We start from the raw sequence: 20,332 nt of genomic DNA, 5'->3' as shown, positions 1-20,332 counted from the left end.
TGATTTCAAAGAATCAGTATTGCTAAACATTCTTGTCGATGGAGGTGTGTGTGATCCTTCTAGGGGACAATTAATCGACAGTGATTAACTTAGACCTGTATTGTTTCTTAGTAGGATAATACTAACCTTTCGGGCCAGATAATTGTCATGCAGGAGTGTCCCAAGCCTGGATATTTTTGTTCCCTGAGTACTAAATTCCATTCATAATACCTACCCTTTCCCCTCCCCCATCATCATGATAACAAGTTCCAGTGCATTTCTAAATGCTTTTTACAGGTGGCCAGGTGGCTCAATCTTAAGGTTAAGCATTCAACTCTTGATTTTGGCTTAGGTCATGATCTCAGGATCATGAGATGCAGCCCCACTCCACGTCGTCCTTGTGCTAGATGTGGAATCTGCTTAAGATTCTAAAAAAAAAAAAAAAAAATTCTTTCTCTCCCTCTCCCCCTCCTCCTCCTTACCCCCATCAGCTCACATGTACTTGTGCTAAAAAATTGTAAAAAAAAAAAAAGTACTTTTTAGAGATGTTTAAGTACTACTAGCCCCATCAGGGGAGGGTTGGGCAGTTTGTTCTAAACAGAGGGAATGACCTCTAAATATATGAAAACAGGACTTAGCACTTAAAACTTGTCTCTCTTTTCTAGAAGAGAAGAAGAAGCTGATCAGAGATTTTGATGAAAAGCAACAAGAAGCAAATGAAACGGTAAGTACAGGGAACAAAGCCTTACTTCTTCTATCTGGAGTTAGTCTTTTCTAGAAGTAATGCTTATTACCTGATCACAGATTAACTGTTCCTGTCTGTTGATCTTGATTTTGATAATTTCTTACTGAATGAGGCCATTGGTGGGGTACATGATGAGGGAGTTCGACAAACACAAATGGAAGAAGCTTGGATGCTCTCTTAAAATGAGTCTTTGATATAATACATTCCTGATAGGAGTTAGTAAGGGCATTCTCAAACCTTTACCTGGGTGGTCTTTTAAAATTTCATTTAGGGGCACCTGGGTGGCTCAGTCTGTTAAGCGTGGTTTCATCTGGGGTCATGATCTCATGGGCATGGGATTGGGCTGTATCAGTCTCTGCACTCAGCAGGGAGTCTGCTTTAAAATTCTCTCCCTTGGGACGCCTGGGTGGCTTAGTGGGTTAAGCGGCTGCCTTCGGCTCAGGTCATGATCCCAGCATCCTGGGATCCAGTCCCACATCGGGCTCCTTGCTTGGTGGGGAGCCTGCTTCTCCCTCTGCCTCTGCCCACCACTCTGTCTGCCCTTGCTCGCTCGCTGTCTCTCTCTAACAAATAAATAAATTAAAAAAAAAAAATTTTTTTTTAAATTCTCTCCCTCTGCTCCCCCCACATGCACACTTTCTAGAATGAATAAATAAATCTTTAAAAAAAAATTGTGGGTCCCTGGGTGGCTCAGTCAGTTAAGCATCAGCCTTTGTCTCATGATATCAGGGTCCTGGGATCAAGCCCTGTGCAGGGCTCCCTGCTCAGCGGGGAGTCGTCTTCTCCCTCTGCACTTTCCCCATCTCTCTCTCAGATAAATACAATCTTTAAAAAAATAAAAAATAAAATTTCATTTTAAAAGCTGGCCATTGGGGCACCTGGGTAGCTTAGTTGGGTGTCCAACTCTTGATTTCAGCTCAATCATGATCTTAGAGTCATGGCATCAAGTTCCAATTGTCTCATGCTGGGCATGGAGCCTGCTTGGGATTCTCCCTTTCCCACTGCCCCTCTCCCACATTCCCCCCTGCCTTCTCTTTCTCTCTCAAAAATAAAAAGCTGGCCATTAAAATCAGTTATTCTTGGGGCGCCTGGGTGGCTCAGTGGGTTAAAGCCTCTGCCTTCAGCTCAGGTCATGATCTCAGGGTCCTGGGATCGACCCCCACGCCGGGCTCTCTGCTCAGCGGGGAGCCTGCTTCCCTTTCCCTATCTCTCTCTGCCTGCCTCTCTGCCTACTTGCAGTCTCTGTCTGTCAAATAAATAATAAAATAAAATCAGTTATTCTTCTTGTTAAACTTACTAAATCACCAAAAAAATGTACCTCAGAAGTGGTTGTAGCCACACTGCCTTTTGTTTTAAAAGACATCTGCAAAGACATCAGCAAAATTAACCATTCCAACTCTGGCCATCCCAAGTAGATGAAAATAATTTATGGCGTCTTGTGAACATGTGTGGGTGTTACATTTTATTTACCCAAGAAAATGGAAATCTGATTTGGACCCTTGGTTATCCACATGGAGACAAATGACTGATTTTCAGAAAGAAGAGGAAGAAAGAATGCCAGACCCCTATCATTTGTAGTATAGTAGACTTCAAAGTGCTTCATGATAGCACTTGAACCATAACAAACAAACAAATTGGTATACTGAAAAGGGAATTTGGAGATTTGTGGAATCTTGAGCAGATTTCTTCAATTCTTACATATGAAATAGAAGTAGCAAGTATCTCCTACCTTATTGAGGACAGGAAAGATTAAATGAGGATTAAATAAGATAATGTATATAAAAATGTTTAATAGGAAGTAAAATCCTTGTTTTTTCACTCATTCATCACATACTTTTTGAATGCCTGTTCTCTGCATGCTAGGCACTCTGCCAGGCACTCAGAGAAAAGAGGTCAACATGTCACATGTGATCCCTGCCTTCGTGGAACACATGGTTGAATACTTATTTGCGGTTGTCCGTGGTTTCGTTAGTCCAAACTAGGCATATAACCAGATGAGAGAGAAAAATACCCAGCCCATCTATTCACTACTTTCTGCCTTCCTAGCTGGCAGAGATGGAAGAAGAACTACGTTACGCACCCCTGTCTTTCCGTAACCCTATGATGTCTAAACTCCGAACCTACCGGAAGGACCTTGCCAAACTCCATCGGGAAGTGAGAAGCACCCCTTTGACAGCCACACCTGGGGGCCGAGGAGACATGAAATATGGCTCATATGCTGTAGAGAATGAGCACATGGTAAGCTTCAATTGTTTTTTTCCCCTTAAGGGCCTGTGGCACAGAGATTAGTCATGTTGTACAGTCTTATTCTTCCCACCTGTTTCCTGCATCCAACTCCCCTTCGTCTCTTGGGTAACCACCTCTACTCTATTTAATGCAGAGCTTTCCAATCCATGCTTATTTAGATTTCTTAGTATCTTTTATGTACTAGTACTTGGTGCTTAGTGGAAGAATACAAGTGTTTCCTATTCTTAGTATCCAGAGTTTGTATTCCGATCCATTGATCCACTTTTTCACTTACACTCAAAAAATTCAGTTAGGTTTTTAATTTATCCAGAGTAATGTTACTGATTAACCCTAACTGTCCTTTACATTATATCAAGATAGCCCAGGACCAGAGACCTAGTAGAGAAGGCAGGAAGCTTCTCAGGCGGGTGCTAATAGCTCATTTAGTTGTAATGGAAAGTAAGCCATAGTGCCTTTCTAGACTCCACTATTCTGATTTATAAAATTAGATGGACAGAATTGAAAATCTATATTTTGAAACTATCTAGAGAAGCTTGATAAAGGAATACAAGTTTACAAAGATTAAATGTGATGTGTTGCATTTGGAATTACACTCCACTGCACAAAATATAAATGGCCTGGCAAGTGGTTTGGCAAATAGTGTGGGAGAGAGGTGGATGGGGCCCCACAACTACAGACTGCACATATGTAGAAAGGCTAATAGTGCAGTGTTAAACAATCCTGTTTCATGATGTATCCTGATTGATTCAGAAGATATTCAGATGATACTGGTCTGACGTTGCTGATGTCAAAACTAGAAGGAATGGTAGAAACTTTTCAGAATTCAGTTGTGAAAAAAGACTGGGAAATGGCAGTCAGATGAAGCTTGTTAAAGTAAGATGAGAGGTATAAAGTGACTTTGGGTGTTTGTTACCAAAAATCAATAGTAACCCCAAAAAAGGGGAGATAAAGCCAAACAATAATTTGCTTTAAAATTACTAGTTTCAGAAATTATAAAGACAATTTAGATATACATACGACCCTCATGGCATTATTGTTCCAAACCTGGGGTTGATTTATATGATCTTACTGCTTTTTAGTCTAATTAGTTAAAAATCCCCATCTTTTACTTGAAAAAAAAAAAAAAGTCCTTATTCCTGCTTCTTTTAAGCTAAAGTTAACTGGGGTTTATTTCAGTGTCATGCAGTGGTTCTTATCGTCCACTGATGTGTATGCCAAATATGAAAAGACTAGTTACTTATCTGAAAACTCAGTATTTTGGTTTCTTGATGGTGGTATCTAGTGCGAGGAGTCAACCTGTTTAGTAATAGGCCCTGTGAACCAACCCCTTTCTGAATGTGTAAGTGCTTTGAATAGTGAAGAACTTACCCATTTGTCAGTGGTTAATTTTGACTGACAAGGGCTACTTCTGTCATCTTGCCTTCTGTGCTTGGGATTATAGGTGAAGTAAAACTTTGGCAGGGATTTAGAAAATTAGGGCACTTGGGAAATGAGGGCAGCTTATTTGGACCCAGACCCTCCTTCCCTGAGAGCAGTCACCATTGTGGCAACTTCAGAGTTTTGTTTTGTTTGGTCTGAGGTGAAATTCTTTTTGGGTTTCCAAGACTGTAATCGCTTAAGTGTCTTCCAAAATGCGATAGTGTTTCAGACTTCTAAGTGAATTCTGTATGTGCTGCAAATGAATAGCTTACTCATGGTCGCTCAATCCTCAGTACTGGTCAGGTGGAAATCTTCAGTGAATTAATCTAGTTCTAGGCTGTGGAGTTAAGTTGGTTGGTTGTTGCCCTGTCAGCAGTTATAGGCTGTATGCATATTCGGATAGCTCCTGCACCCCAAACTTGGGCCACTGCCTCTTAGTTTTTGTTAGTCCACAAGTCAGTTCAAATTCATCACCAGATCAGGGAAAGTGCTCTGATGTTTTTAATTCTTTTCTTCCCTCACATTTAAGTATAACAAGCAGTGGCATGGGAGGTATGTGATCTTGTATTGGATTCTAATAATCTTATAGTTAGCATCTTTAACGTCTTAAAAGTAATGAAAATCAGTACATGCACTGTATCCCTTCTTACATCAGAAGGGTCACAAGGAATGTGCTGGTAAATGAACTTAACATTTCTTGTCCTTTCCGGTTCCTGTCAGAACCGGTTACAGTCTCAAAGGGCATTGCTTCTACAAGGCACAGACAGCCTGAACCGGGCCACACAGAGCATTGAGCGTTCTCATCGGATTGCCACAGAAACTGACCAGATTGGCTCAGAAATCATAGAAGAGCTGGGGGAACAACGTGAGCAGTTGGAACGTACTAAGAATAGGGTAAGTCTGAGCAGATAGGGGAAAGTAGGTGGGCCCTTTATATCCTGATGCCTTGCCACTGTCAGAAGCTACAGCAGTTCAGAATTCAGGGTTAGGACCTCTGAGATGCTTACACTTTTCTCGGCTGAGAGATTTATCTTGAAAATAATTTTACCTCTTGGATTTAGAGGTCACTGGAGGCCAAAAAAAGACTGAAGAAACCCAGTTTCTGCATTTATGGAAGACTGTCAACTCTAAGATTGTTGCCACTCTGTCCTTCAATTCCTAGAGTACCAACCTGAGATTTTTCTCATATTAATCTATCTATAGTAGGATATTATGCTGTTCTTATGAAAGCACCATCCACTTAAACAAGCCTAGTTTTTTTGTCCTTTAGATCCAAGACTATTTTCCACATGTCATAAAATAGTACTCCTGACAGTTTAGAGGTTCAGTCCTGGACTATAACTCTGTTGTTACCCAAGGTAAGCTAGATCACTGTGGGAGGAAAACAGGAAATAACTATATCAAGGCCTCTGAAAAACATCTCCTTCCTCCCTTTCCATACACCTGCATAGGAATTTTAAAAATAGTACAACTTGCCAATAGAATGTTATATTCTTAACATTATGAGGCCATACAAATTGAAGAACAGATACTATTGGCAAGACTTGGATGACTTCCTCCATGTGGGGATTGGAGAAGATTTCCTCATATATCCTAAGAGTTGCAGTTCTCCATTCTTAAATCAGAATGATGCCTTTGCCTCCTCAGTAAAAATTCACAACCACTGAATTCCAAGTATACTGTAGAGAAGGCAACTTGTTTACCAACTAGGTGGTAAACATTTGATGGTAATCCATCAAATGGATTGGTTGAATTTAAAAGCCAAGGAACAAGCTGAGTGATCAGCTTACTTATGGCCACTGGGGAATGGAACAGATGGCAGATGGCATCTGTTGAAATATCCCCCAGCAATCTAGATATTAACAGGCAACCAAAAGGAAGTAATTTTTTAAAAAGCTTTTAAAAGAATGATCCCTTTCACAATTCAGTGTATCTGTAAAAGGGGTAAAGAAAAAAGAACCAGATCCCAAAAGTGGTAATCCACCAGCCTACAAAAACAAAACCTCAAGAAGCTCCCCTGGAGTTTGGCTGATGAAATTCAAATCTGAAGTTTCCTCACAGTTACCGACGGAGGTACACTTGAAGCCTTTTTCTGTTTTGAGTAGCCAAGGTGAAGAATCAGTTTGGTCCCAGGAGTTCCCCACAGTAACCTTGGGATATAATAATTCCTAAGCCTACTTACTGAGTATTCGAGTATCTTGTCCTTTCCAGTTTTTCTACATATATTCAGAGGCCATCATTCAAATTGGTTTGATGGAGTTTTTCAGCACACACACTTTAATGCCCATGGTCATTTTAGGAACCTTCAAGTTCTACAGTATATACTTTAGAAGGGGGAAATAATTGCTATTTTCTCTTCCCAGCTGGTAAACACAAGTGAAAACTTGAGCAAAAGTCGAAAGATTCTCCGTTCAATGTCCAGAAAGTAAGTTTGTTTTCTTTTTTTAAAGATTTTATTTGACAGAGAGGGAACATGACAGTGAGAGAGGAAACACACAATAGCGAGAGAGGGAACACAAGCAGGGGGAGTGGAAGAGGGAGAAGCAGACTCCCAGCTGAACAGGGAGCCTGATGCGAGGCTCAAACCCAGGACCCTGGGATCATGACCTGAGCTGAAGGCAGATGCTTAATGACTGAGCCAACCAGGCGCCCCCAGAAAGTAATTTTAAAAATAGAGTTAAGAGGGGTGCCTGGGTGGCTCAGTGGGTTAAAGCCTCTGCCTTCGGCTCAGGTCATGATCCCAGGGTCCTGGGATTAAGCCCCACATTGGGCTCTTGGCTCAGCAGGGAGCCTGCTTCCCCCCGCCCTGCCTGCCTCTCTGCCTACTCATGATCTCTGTCAAATAAATAAATAAAATCTTAAAAAAAAAAAAAAAAAGATTAAAAAAAATAGAGTTAAGAGAAATTTTGTGACTAAGACAAACAGTGACTTGCAAAGGTCCTGATAAAGTATTATCTTTTCTAATTAAATACCCCAGGGCAAAATTCTTTGTTAAAAGTATTTGCTGCTCTGGGGCGACTGGGTTGCTCAGTCAGTTAGGTTAAGCATCTGCCTTTGGCTTAGGTCATGATCCCAGGGTCCTGGAATGGAGCTGCTGAGCAGGGGGTCTGCTTCACCCTCTCCCTCTGCTCCTCCCCTACTTGTGCTCTCTCTCAAATAAAAAATCTTTAAAAAATAAAAAAGTATATGCTGCTCTGACTTGAGTAGTGAGAAATTTGTCCACTTTTAATCCCAGCTTATATTTTTCAGAGCACATGGGACTCATGGAGCTTTATATTCCTTGAAGTATATTTTTATAAACTTGGTGAGAAAAAAACTTTTTACTGCTACTGCTTAGTACTTGCTTTTGGCTCTGCTTGTCCTTCATAGTAGTCAGCCTCTTCCTTATGAGGGAGTTCTGCCCTGTTAGCAAAAAGTCAACTTTTAAAAAACAAAAACAAACCCTAAAGTGGGTAGTTATTATACACAAAACTATTAACTGAGCCATGGAATTAGTAAGAGTGAGATTTTCCTAAACAATGGTAAATGCCTTGTCAAACAAGAGGAAACCTTTAATTTAGAGTTAACATGAGAACCAGAGATGACATTCTTTGTTAACAAAAGAATAAATTTTTGAAGCTCTTATACTACCTTTATAAAGATGTCCATTTGGGTTGATGGAGGAAGAATAGTTAGCAGTATTATATTTCTCCTTTTTTGAAATATGATTCAGCCTGATTTCGGAAATATTTTTCAGGGCACGTCACTCACTCCATTGGTTGAGCATGCAACTCTTGATCTTGGGATTGTGAGTTCGGGCCCCATGTTGGGTGTGGAGCCTACTTTAAGTAATCTCTAGAGCCTGTGTGGGGTTTGAACTCACGACCCCAAGATCAAGAGTTGAATGCTCTTCCAACTGAGCCAGCCAGGTACCCCTAGAAAACCCGTTTTTAAAGTGAGGAATTAACTACTATTTGAACATATTTTAAAATGAAGAAACCATTTTTATGTGTTGGTATCTGTTATCATCTGTTATCCCAATCATCAGTATTTCCGTGAGGTAGCGTTATCGTTAAGTTACAACTGAAAAAAGCTTTCAAGTTGGCACTTACCAGCTAAAGAACTGCTGAGTGACTATGTGATTTAAAAAAAAAAATTCAGTGTGCCTCACAGTGTATCCAGCCTTGGCTACCGCATCAAACCCCTAAGTATTAAGAACAGAAAGAAATAAGGTCGTCCACACTTCTGACTGTTCCCTACTTTGCTTCTCTTTGTAGAGTGACAACCAACAAGCTGCTGCTTTCCATCGTCATCTTACTGGAGCTGGCCATCCTAGGGGGCCTGGTGTACTACAAATTCTTTCACAAGCACTGAACTTCCTAGAGGGAAGGGTTTGTGGACCAGAACTTTGACCCTGTGAATGAATGGTGTTAAAGTTGGGGAATAAGCATAGTGCTGCTGTGAGGTAATGGTTCGAGGATGCCCTGTGTAGCCAGACCGTGGGAGGTGGGAGGGAAGACAAAAAACCGCGTAACTGTGAAGGAACAGCAACAAGACCAGTATGATATACCAACGTAATAAATGCTGTTTATGACGTCTTTAAATTTACATAGTATTCCAACATATTAATACCCTGTGAACTGCAAAAAGAAAAAACAAACTTTCAGTAGTATTATTGGTCACCAAAATGGAGGGGGAAAGGAAACTTTACAGTTGTAAGAATGCGCAGATGTTCTCATTAAGGCAGTATTGACCCAGATGACCATTTAGTATGGTCTCCTCAAATGCCTCATAATTCTGGAATGTCTTTCGTGACAAACATGTCAGCACACAGAATTTCCTAAATTCTCACACGTTCTTCCCTTTCTGATTCATCTGGTGAACTGGGAGTAGGAAGTTGGTGATAGACAGTGTGCCCTCCCTCTCTTGTCTGACCAAAACTTGAAGCAATCACATCCACTGCCAGGCTAGCTGTAGCCTTGGCCTCTTCCTCTGAAGCCGCCAACTGAGGATTGACTTCAACAAGATCCAGTGCTGACAGCAACCCTGAAAGAACAAAATATGACAGAACCTCAGAAGCTACCCTAGCTGCTACTTTCAGGGTAGTAGAGGGTCATCCCACTAGACAACAAGCCAAGGTAAAAAGTCATTTTCTACTATTAAAATTACATACTGTCAGGAAGCCCCTTATACCTACCTCGTCTTGGGCAGGAAGTTCAAACACTATATACTAGAGTAAGATTACAATTTATCATCCCTGTTCAACCAACTTAATAGGCAGAGCTGTCACGCTGTCTGGATAAGGAAAGAGCTTGTGGGGAAGAGGTAGACAAGGATTTTCCCACCTACGTGGGAAAATGTGTGCCATGTCCAGTATTACTAGGAACCTTCCAGATGTCTGTCTATAGTTGTATGAAGAGATCATCTTCCCTCTTTTGAGCCGTCGCATTTTTGAACTCTGTTGCTCTCTTAAGGCACCCCACATGCCCTAAGTATAGTCATTAGTGCATCTATTAGTCTTATTCCTGCAGGTCTGAGCTGTCCCATCATAGTGACCCACCTAACTACTAGAGATTACTAACCTCTGCTCTAAGTAGGGTCATTGGGAACCAAAATGGAGGATTGAACACACAGGTTCAGTGGCACTAATGAAAGAACAACTGATAACATCTAAGACTGTGGGTCTGAAAAGGTAACTATCTTACCACTGTCAGACCTGATAAACCTAAGCATTCTTTTCCTTCCTTTAGTGTCTGAGGTGCCAGTAGGCTCCAGAGAGACAGTCCTCAATTTCCCTATGTATCCCAATCACTCAAGGGTTTCCTGTAGCACTAGACCTTTCATTGGGGGCTCTCTGCTGTTTAGACCCCAATTTCATGAAATGGTATTGAAGTATCATGTGGTAGTTGTTTAATTTTTGCAAGGTAAGGTCATTTAAAGTAACTTTCAGGGAACTAGAAGCTTTCTGACAGAAATGGAAACTGCAAACAAGGATGAATGTGGGGACAGTAACCTGTGTAGCCAACTCAGTAATCTTTGTCAACCATTCATCTTTAGTATCCCCATATTAAAACTCCTATCAAACATTAAAGCTCCTATCAAAGCTCTAGCATAAGGCATATCCTTTATGAAAGGACCCAAGATACTGTCCAGCTTTGAAATATCTTTAAGAGAAGGTTTAACTCCCCATTCTCAACTCCCAAGGGAACTAACTCATTTTAAGGTTAGGGTAAGCCTCTTGGCCTTGCCTTTTAATCTGAGTCTGCCTTTAGACAGTTCAGATGCGAAGAACGACATCGGTTTGGCAAGTTATTCTTGTATTTAATAAGTATTTAAGTAGACAATTTTTTGTTCAGTACTTCATATATTTTGATATGATCCAGGTCCATACATGCCTTCAAATGACTATCCTTTATTAGCCTGACCATGGGGTTTTTAAAGAAGTTTAAACAAAAACAGTATCTGTAATGATTTGAAATAGTAGAAGAAGCCCTCCAGAATGCAAAATGCATCAGTGTATTTACTTACACAGTTAGCAGGTTGATCCCTTCTTACCTGTATTGTGTATTTCCTCAGTAATGTACATGCCTTCTCGGTAGGTCAGTCCTCCAACAACAGGGGTTCCTGTGGCTGGAGCCAGGGTAGGGTCAAAGGCATCTATATCAAAACTCAGATGGATTGGCCTTTGTCTTCTTGAGGGGAAGATAAGAACAGTCATTTGGGTGTGCTTGGACATTGATCCTTTCTACAGTTGCAACTCCTTGATTTTGCTGCTGTTAGTCCTGGTACTTTGCTAATACACATTTCCAGGTTTTCTACTCTGGAAGTTACTATGTATTACCATATTTGCTTCCTACATACCACCTCATAATTTTGCCATTTGTTCTTTGTGCCTCAGACTGACTCCACTTTATATTTCTGACTTAACCTAGGCATTAGAGCCTTTCTCATTAACAGTTCTTCACTTCCCCATGAGACTGGGCTCTGACAGAGTCTGACTCACGTTAGACTGACCTAGGTTACAATTGCTCTTACTCTCTCCATGTAACAACAGCTGAACGGAATTGATTTGGTGTCTGCAATCTTATCTCCCAGTTTTAGCTTCAGTTTAGCACAGGTATCCTAAAGTAGAAACTAGCATCCGACACATATATTGTAGATAACTAAATTTCTTACAGCTTAAGAAATGACATACTACTAGGTAGCAATTACATTAATCACTTGAACATAAAGTCTCAGCACTGAGAACATGCCCTTAAAACTAGCCTTTGAGGGGCGCCTGGGTGGCTCAGTGGTTTAAGCCTCTGCCTTCGGCTCAGGTCATGATCTCAGGGTCCTGGGATCGAGCCCCACATCGGGCTCGCTGCTCGGTGGGGAGCCTGCTTCCCCCTCTCTCTCTGCCTGCCTCTCTGCCTACTTGTGATCTCTGTCAGATGAATAAATAAAATCTTTGAGAAAAAAAAAAAAAACTAGCCTTTGACAATTCATAGACCTATACCCCTGGGGCTAATAATACATTATATACTCATAAAAAGTTAAAAATTTAAAAAAAAACTAGGCTTTGGCATTTATTTGCCATCTTTCTATATTACCAAGATTTGCTCGATATAAAACTTTCAGATGAATCACCAAGTGAGCTCAGGAGGAAGGGGACAGTTGTGAATGCTTCCCATCTCAAAAGATGGGCATTAAAAATGGAGCTAAAGAGAAATTCATGAGACACAGAGGAGGTGGCCAGTGACTTCAAGGAAACCCCATCTCAACCCCAGAGGAAGAATAGGACCTATGTTTCATAATCTCCCTTTCCAAATTATTTGAGTGTTTTCTGTGTGTACATATTTTGCTTTTATTTTAAAAGAAAAGCTGCCATCCTTAAGAGATAGGCTAAAGTGTGCTGCTCACTGGGAGTCTGCCCTATTTCCTTTGGGACTTTTCCCTTTGTAAGTAGACATCCATTATAAGTTACTTACTTGCCAATTAGCAGATCAAATGTCTGTTCCATGACCTTCTGAATACCAAGTCGATCTATGTCTCTCATGGAAAAATACAGGATATCATAATTCTTTAAAATAAAACTGTGTGAGAGATAAAGGAAGGAGTCCTTAGTTTAGTATAATGTGCTGCCAAAGCAAGCACAGGAGTCCTTAGTTTAAAGAACATTTTTAATCAAGTATATTGGGGGGAGGGGTGTCTGTCCTGTTAGTGACCTAGAAGAGATTAAGGCAAGGAACACCCTGTCAAAAAGATAAATGGCTGGGATAGACCCAAAGCTTAACCCCAGTATATCAACTTACTGTTCAGGAGGGTCCACATCTCTTAGACCAATATACACAATACTTGGGGAAGAGATACAAGGTTTGATCCAAGAAAATCCTGGGAGTTGTGGTACCTGTCAAAAGAGGAATGGACAGGACTCATCAAGGATTCTTGGTCTCACCAAGATAATCACTGTGTGTTTCCCAATATATGCCATCTGCTTTCTCCTCCTACCTACAGGACATGCTTAAAGCAACACAAGACACACCTGATCTGGAAAAGAGAACTTACAAAAGTGGAAATGATTCAGAAGGCAGCTGAAGAACAGATTTCTCAGAATAAAAAAAAAAAATTTCTCCTAAGGTGGCCACGGTTTCTCATTAACTTACCTAAATAGCAGGAATACTGCTGATTAGCCTTTTTCCACCCCTTTGTACATTACTGAATTGTTTACAGATTGGTTCTTGAAACACAATCTGGTTGCCATCTTAATTTGTCTACAGCCAAAACACAAATTCTGCCTAATGAATAACTTTTGTACTGTCCTGGTTAAACTTGGTCCCTCACTGAGGGGAAGAATATACAGATTCTAGTCTATGCTTAACATGGACTCCCATGTCTTCTCACCAACCTAGGAAAATATTACCTAGAGATAATCATGGTTTTTGCTTTCCTCTAGACCAGTGGGTCTGAGAGTGAGGCAGGCCTGGGAACCTCTAACCAAGAAGTCCTCCTGCAGTGGGTATATCAATCACTAGAGTTAATACCCACTGCTACTTTCCTTTCTTGCAAATTATGACTGACACACACGCGCATGCACATACACACACACCCTCCCCCCAGAGCAGGGGACCTTGTCCTAGTAGTCTTTATATCCCTAGCATCGACTAGACTGCTTAGCCCATAATAATGTTTGATGAACAAATGAAGGTATACTAAACATTTCTACCACCACCCTCAGCCCATCCTTCACAGAAGTCTTACCAAACTAGTTCTCAAAGCCCCAGCATAACCCCTGCAAAGCCATTTAGCCTTTTCATTTCAGCCCACTGACCTTGTCCTGTAGTTCTCTGAGAAGAAATGAAACTGGCTGTCCATGGAGATTTCCAGATGAAGTGGTGAGGGGTGTATTGATATCAGCATGGGCATCAACCCAGATCACACAAAGATCTGGGCAGTGCCGGGCGTGGCCACTAATGGTACCGATTGCCAGGCTACAAGGAACAAACATAGTAATTGAGGCCCTCTGTTTGGCAAACATCACTAATAACAAATATCCTCAGTCAGTGCAGCTCACACTTTGTCCTCAGGGCAAAGTCAGGGCCCCAGACTAAGGCTGGATTTGGATGACCAAAAAGTCTCCAGGCCTGTAGTTCCCAAAGATTAACCTTGAATGAGGGAGAAAGAGAAGGTTCCAAAGATTCAAAGCTTGTTGACTGGTTACCCTTCTAGTTTGACAGATGTCAGTATTCCACAACCCCACCCCCATCCCTAAAATTTGATTCATTAGCCCTGGGCCCAGAAAAGGACCTCAATATTGTTCAGTGAATGAAATCCAGTTAAATGAAAGAAAAAATACATACATATACATCCACACATGTGTATATGTATATAATTAGAAGAAAAAATTTTCTGAATATATTAGTTAGCATGTAAAACCCCCATTTTACCTGTGAATTCTGTTATTCTTTTATTAGCAAAATAACTAATACAATAAGCCATGAACAAAATGCCTGTAAGATCAAATATTTTTTCCCCTCTTTCCTCTAAATTATTCTATCTCAAAAACTGTTTTTTTTAATGGCTCCTCGATCACAGAGGAATTTTTTACTATTTGTGCCTTACCTTAAGAAAGAAAATTTATGTTACACAGTCCTGAACTCAGATAAATTTCTATATTGCTATAATAAGGCAGTATCCTATGAACTTTATATATAATATATAAATGTCTATTATATATTTTATATATTATATTTAGTTCATATTCAAAATATATAACATAAAATAAATGTATAATATTTTTAAAAAAGAAATCCAGTTAAATGATGTGTTCACATGTAAGAACTCACAAATACTTAATACTTCTTAAGGAAGACCAGGGAGATCTAATTATTTTTAGTCATTCACTTTTTAAGGATAAAAATTTGCATTATAGTTTTTTAGCAAGTAACAATTTTGACATTTCCTTTTAGGAAGTATCACATAAAGACCTTAAAGTAATGGGAACCCAATTAAAGACCTCATTTAGATGACTGAATAAATGTTTATTTGCATGTTATCTTCTATATATTAGCATGGCATTCAAATATTCATGTTTATTTTTTTGCCTCTCCTTGTCCTTGGACTCTGTGTGCATTGGCCAACTGTCCTGTCCCAGTTGTAGGAATATAGCTGATGAAATCCTGTTTGGAAAGGTGCCCAGCTTCACAGTAACTGAAGAATTTGACATAGATGGGAGATGCAACTTAAGCATCTAAGGAACTAACTACAGCTCTCCTTAGTATGGCATGAGACAGCATTTTAAGCTCCATGCTCCATGTAGGGCCTTTTTGAAGGATAGCACAGTCTAGTGTGAAAAGTAGTGGATTACGTCAGAATCAGGTTTTTCCCAGAAAGGGAAATTTCTGGGAAATTTAGGTGATTTAGGACATATCCTCTAGTTTTACTAGACAGTTTCCTTTTTCTAGAAGAAAGCGATAATTTGTCTTATTTAACTCAGTTAGTCTGATGTCTAAGGGAATGCTTTATACTGTGTAAAAGGAGCAGGGTGACCTAATGATGCCACCTTCCTTTAAAATGTTCAGTAGCTGTTCAGTTTATATACTCATCCTTTCCTGCTAGAATCTTCAGATGACCTAGGTTCGAGCACTGAATAGGGAATAAGGAATAGTGACAGGGCTGCAGTAGATAGCTATAGACAAAAGAAAAGCCGAAGACTATGATAATTAGACAATCATTAGAAGGTCAATACAAATGAGAGCGAACACTGAGCTAAGAGGAATATCCACCCTCTAGTTGATTTAATTTGATAGCTATAGAGAACCTGGACTGCTCTTAACTCTACCTAAAATTTTATTCCTATTGAGGAAATCTACCTGCACTTAAAATTGTAACAAAGATTTCAACCTCTGTTAAGGGGAAAAAAAAGCTCTCTGTGCACCACAGGGGAAGTTACTGGATTGGCTCTCAAAAGAAAAGTTAATTGCCTTCAGAGGTCACACTGAATTTGAATCCCACCCTGCTACTTACTGGTTCTAGAAGTTGAGTTATCTGACCTCTGTCCCTCAGTGTTCCTAGCAGTAAATCAGGTAAAACTGTATCTGCCTCATGGCATTATGAGGGGTAAAAGAGAATATATATGAAGTGCCCAGTCAGCAATCCTAGTATTTGAATGCTGTTTTTCTTTCTACCAAAAACCTTTATTACTTAGTTCAAATAGGACTCCTCTGGCCCAGAATGATCTCTCCCTTCTCTAAAATTCTGTAGAATTCAGTATATTTTTTCATCCCATGTGTATTTATTTCATCTAGTCCTACTAGGTCACAGTTTCCACAATCCCTAGCATTGCTTGAGAACACACCAAGCAGTGTTCAATAAAGTACATGCTGACTCACTAAGAGAAGGACCTATTAGTCACCTACGGGTCCACACAGTGAAGGTAGAGAACATAGTCACATGGCAAGTGGGAAATCTATAACAGGTTAGCAGAAATGCTTTAACACACACACACAAATACCTCACAAATTCAGACTACTGATGGATCCTTCTAATTCTCCCAAATGGCCAAGTGAAGGTCATAAGACCTTTCTTCCTAGGAAAACTTTACAAGAGATAAGCACAAAATGAAATAGGAACATACCGTGTCTAAAAACTTTCCTTAGTCTACCTCTGAGCTTGTCATCATACTATCCAGTGTGCCTTAACTGAAAACCACAGGTGCCTCCAGCAGCTCAGGATCTTAGCTATTAAAATGCTATTAAGCACATCATGTCATAAAAGTTCTGAAGGGTACTGTCCTCTTAAGTGGGGAAATAAGACAAGCTAACTGATTAGCCCAAAGCACCATACAATCCAGCGCCCCCACCTCCACCCCTGCATCCCAGCTTACCTGTGGTCTCCTCCCACAGTGACACAGCTGTAGCCACTTGACACGGCTCTACTAACCACCTCAGCCAGTTCCTGGTTGGCAAGGCCCACTGAGCGAGGATTCACTATCAGGTTATTGTAGAGATCATCTTTAGGGACTGGAGTAAAACTCAAATCTCCAAAATCTTTTAGGCGGCAGCCTGGAAACACATGGGGGAATGACAAGATTAATTATATGTTTTTCCAACTCTTACTGGCCTGGGCCACAAATCAGAACTTGTGACAAAGTACATGTCATACTCATTTTGCCACAGTAAAATTCAAAATGTCATGTGACTGGCAGGATGGTCTCGTTCTCCCAGCAATCCTTTGGGGGTAGATTCCATTAGGAATGCCATTTTACAGACAAAGAAGCTTGGATTTGGAATGTGAAGTCCAGAAACATCCACTGGTTTAACCCAATAGTCACAAAATTGGTAGCAATTAGACCTTAGATATCCCAGAGTTATAGAGTATAAGTAAAATACCAAAAGGAACCATAGGATTTAAAGTAAATTAAGTACTATTAATTTAGATAAAAAATACATAGACATTTTCATGTTATAATTTTTTTTTTTTAAGATTGATTTATTTGAGAGAGCATGAGAGGGGAGAGGGTCAGAGGAAGAAACAGACTCCCCACGAAACAGGGAGCCCAGTGTGGGACTCAGTCCCAGTACTCTGGGATCACGACCCAAGCTGAAGGCAGTCATCCAACCAACTGAGCCACCCAGGCACCCATAAACTTTTTTTTTTTTTTTTTAATGAAAGGCCAATCTGAGGATCTAAAGCATCCTAAAAGAAATGCCAAACATTTGTTACGTACAAAGATCCTAGGCAGTGTTTTAACTGCTTGATGTAAATGCTTTCTTTTTTTTTTGATTGATTTTTTAAATGATTTATTTATTTACTTACTTACGTTAGAAAACGGAGGAGAAAGGGAAACAATCTCAAGCAGACTCTGCACTAAGCGTGCAGAGCTGGACTTGGGGCCAGATCTCACAATCCTGAGATCATGACCTCAGCCAAAACCAAGAGTTGGGCGCCGAAGGCGCCCCATTTGACATAAATTACTTAAACTCACAACAGTCCTATTGGCAATTAAAACATGCCATTCTATAGATAAGGAAATAAAGTCCCCAAATCACATAGCTGCTAAGTGGCAGAAGCAGGACCCAAATTATCTGCCCCTAAAATGTGTATTGACTACAGTTTGTTTCCCAAAGAATCCCTCTTGATTCCTCCTTGTATAGAACAAGTGAGACCTTTTTAGAAAAGCTGACAAGATACCAGAATGCCGAAGCAGCAGCGAACCTCCCGCAGGTTCACCTGCTGTGGCATACACATAGACCACCTGCTGGCCACATCCTCCAAGTAGCTGACACGGCAGCAGTGGCAGCAGCACTCGCTCCTAAGGCACCTGTGCAGAGCCAGTTAGGAGGCAATGCCCACAGAGAAGCCAGAGATGGTGAATACACACACGCAGGACAGCAACGTCCTGCCCAAGACGGTGGGCAGCATGGTGGGCCTCGACAACAGCAAGACCTTCACCCAGGTGGCCTTCAAGCCCAAGATGATCAGCCACTACCTGGGCGAGTCCTCCCCCATGTACAAGCCCATGACTATGGCTGGCCCACTATCTGGGTCACCCACTCCTCCACCTCAATCCCCCTCAAGTAGCCCATTAGGTCAATAAAAGTATAGACTTCTCTTTTAAAAAAAAACTAGGATACTTCACTCAGATTTCACATATTCCGAAGAACTATGCCACCTTCACTGCACATTCATTTTTTACCTAAGTACCATTCTTGCCATGTAACCATATATCAATAAATTGGTGCCAATAAATTGGTTTATCAATAAATTTAGGGTTAGGCCTAAGTAATCCAACTCTCTCATGAACAGATCTGAACTGTCAGGGAATATAACGTCACCATAGATTGTATCCTTAAGGCCCTGCTTCTCAAGCTGGAGTCCAGGTAGTTTTGGGGGACAGGCGTGGGAAGAGGAGTGGTCACTGGAGAGTAATACAGGCAGAGTTTTTTTTTAAAGAATTTTTATTTATTTATTTATTTATTTATTTGACAGGGAGAGAGAGAGAGATCACAAGTAGGCAGAGAGAGAAGGGAAGCAGACTCTCCACTGAGCAGAGAGCCTGGTCCTTGGACCCTGAGATCATGACCTGAGCCGAAGGCAGAGGCTTAACTCACTGAGCCACCCAGGCACCCCACAGGCAGAGATTTAATACTAGATTAAGATCATAGGTGCCTGGGTGGCTTAGTAGGTAAGTGTCTGCCTTTGGCTCAGGTCATGATCTCAGGGTCCTGGGATCAAGCCCTCCATCGGGCTCCCTGCTCAGTAGGAAGTCTGCTTCTCCCTCTCCTACCGTTCCCCCAACTTGCACTCGCACATGTTCTCTCTCTGAAATAAAATCTTAAAAAAAAAATTTTGGATTAAGATGAGCCTGGACCCACCTTGAATTTAAACTACACATTTGAGCTTTATACCTTTTTTTTCCCCCCTAAAGTACTTAATTTGAGAGAGAAAACACTCACACACAGGGTCGGAGAGGCAGGGAGTCCCAAGCACGCTCTGCACTGCACGTGGAGCCAGACACAGGGCACCATCCCACAACTAGGAGATCCCGACCTGAGCTGAAGCCAAGAGTCAGACAACTGAACTAACTGTGCCACCCAGGTACCCCTTGAGCTTTACCTCTTGAATCCATACTCAATTCAAAGCTAAACAACCAAGAGAATGTAAACATTTGAGAAGCAGTGACTTGTAACAAAAGGCCATCCAATGAATCACCACTAAAAGGAATATCAGAAGCAAAATGGAAAACCTTATTCTATTCCCCAAATTAAGAAGCAGCTACAGCTGCAGAACTCTGTGTATCTTTTGGTCATTGCATTTTTTTTTAATGGTTTAGGATCTCTGATAAATAAATAAAAATCTTTAAAAAAAATTATTTGACAGATCACAAGTAGGCAGAGCGGCAGGCTGGTGGGGGCGGAAGCAGGCTCCCCACTGAGCAGAAAGCCCGATGCGGGGCTCGATCCCAGGACCCTGAGATCATGACCTGAGCTGAAGGCAGAGGCTTAACCCACTGAGCCACCCAGGCGCCCCTGCATTTTTTTTTCTTAAAGATTTTATTTATTAGGGTGCCTGGGGGGCTCAGTCCCTTGCTAAGTATCTGCCTTTGGCTCAGGTCATGATTCCAGGGTCCTGGGATCGAGCCCCGCATCAGGTTCCCTGCTCAGCAGGAAGCCTGCTTTTCCCTCTCCCACTCCCTCTGTGTATATTCCCTCTCTGCCTCTTGCTTATATTTCCTCTCTCACTGTCTCTCTCTCTGTGTCAAATAAATAAGTAAAAATCTTTAAAAATTAAAAAAAAAAAAGATTTTATTTGTCAGATAGAGTGCACACAAGGGAAATGGCAGTTAGAGGGAGAAGCAGCCTTCCTACTGAGCAAGGAGCCCAAGGCAGGACTTGATCCCAGAATCCTGGAGTCGTGACCTGAGCCAAAGGGACTTGCTTAACCAACTGAGCCACCCTGGCACCCCAGTTATTGCATTTTAAA

At 41.1% G+C, this 20,332-nt stretch overlaps 2 protein-coding genes across 6 annotated transcripts in view; one reads left to right on the top strand and one right to left on the bottom strand.

Annotated features, from left to right (window-relative positions):
• The window catches only part of VTI1B (vesicle transport through interaction with t-SNAREs 1B), a 32,652-nt gene extending 19,667 nt beyond the window's left edge, over nt 1-12,985 (top strand). Inside the window, exons 2-8 of one of the 5 annotated variants that reach the window (XR_013967092.1) lie at nt 645-703; nt 2,771-2,962; nt 5,111-5,284; nt 6,754-6,815; nt 8,647-8,834; nt 9,263-9,507; nt 12,866-12,985. Coding sequence is in view for 3 of the 5 variants with exons in the window: in XM_080808029.1 (XP_080664155.1) it covers nt 645-703; nt 2,771-2,962; nt 5,111-5,284; nt 6,754-6,815; nt 7,640-7,694; nt 8,647-8,781 (677 nt within the window). In the remaining 2 variants the exon portion in view is untranslated. Of the gene's footprint in view, nt 1-644; nt 704-2,770; nt 2,963-5,110; nt 5,285-6,753; nt 6,816-7,625; nt 7,695-8,646; nt 8,974-9,262; nt 9,508-12,865 lie in introns of those variants that run through there. The other 4 variants (XR_013967091.1, XM_080808029.1, XM_080808031.1 and 1 more) reach the window with 4 other exon arrangements.
• Nucleotides 8,932-20,332, bottom strand: part of ARG2 (arginase 2) — a 31,513-nt gene continuing 20,112 nt past the window's right edge. Inside the window, exons 3-8 of the mRNA XM_080808028.1 lie at nt 16,734-16,911; nt 13,680-13,839; nt 12,664-12,758; nt 12,340-12,444; nt 10,925-11,061; nt 8,932-9,415 (exon numbers count right to left, since the gene is read on the bottom strand). Coding sequence (XP_080664154.1) covers nt 9,210-9,415; nt 10,925-11,061; nt 12,340-12,444; nt 12,664-12,758; nt 13,680-13,839; nt 16,734-16,911 — 881 coding nt within the window. The 3' untranslated portion in view covers nt 8,932-9,209. The remainder of the gene's footprint in view (nt 9,416-10,924; nt 11,062-12,339; nt 12,445-12,663; nt 12,759-13,679; nt 13,840-16,733; nt 16,912-20,332) is intronic.

This window comes from Martes martes (assembly GCF_963455335.1).
Source record: "Martes martes genome assembly, chromosome: 7".
NCBI classification, from domain to species: domain Eukaryota; kingdom Metazoa; phylum Chordata; class Mammalia; order Carnivora; family Mustelidae; genus Martes; species Martes martes.
This window is presented reverse-complemented; position numbering and strand designations above follow the sequence as displayed.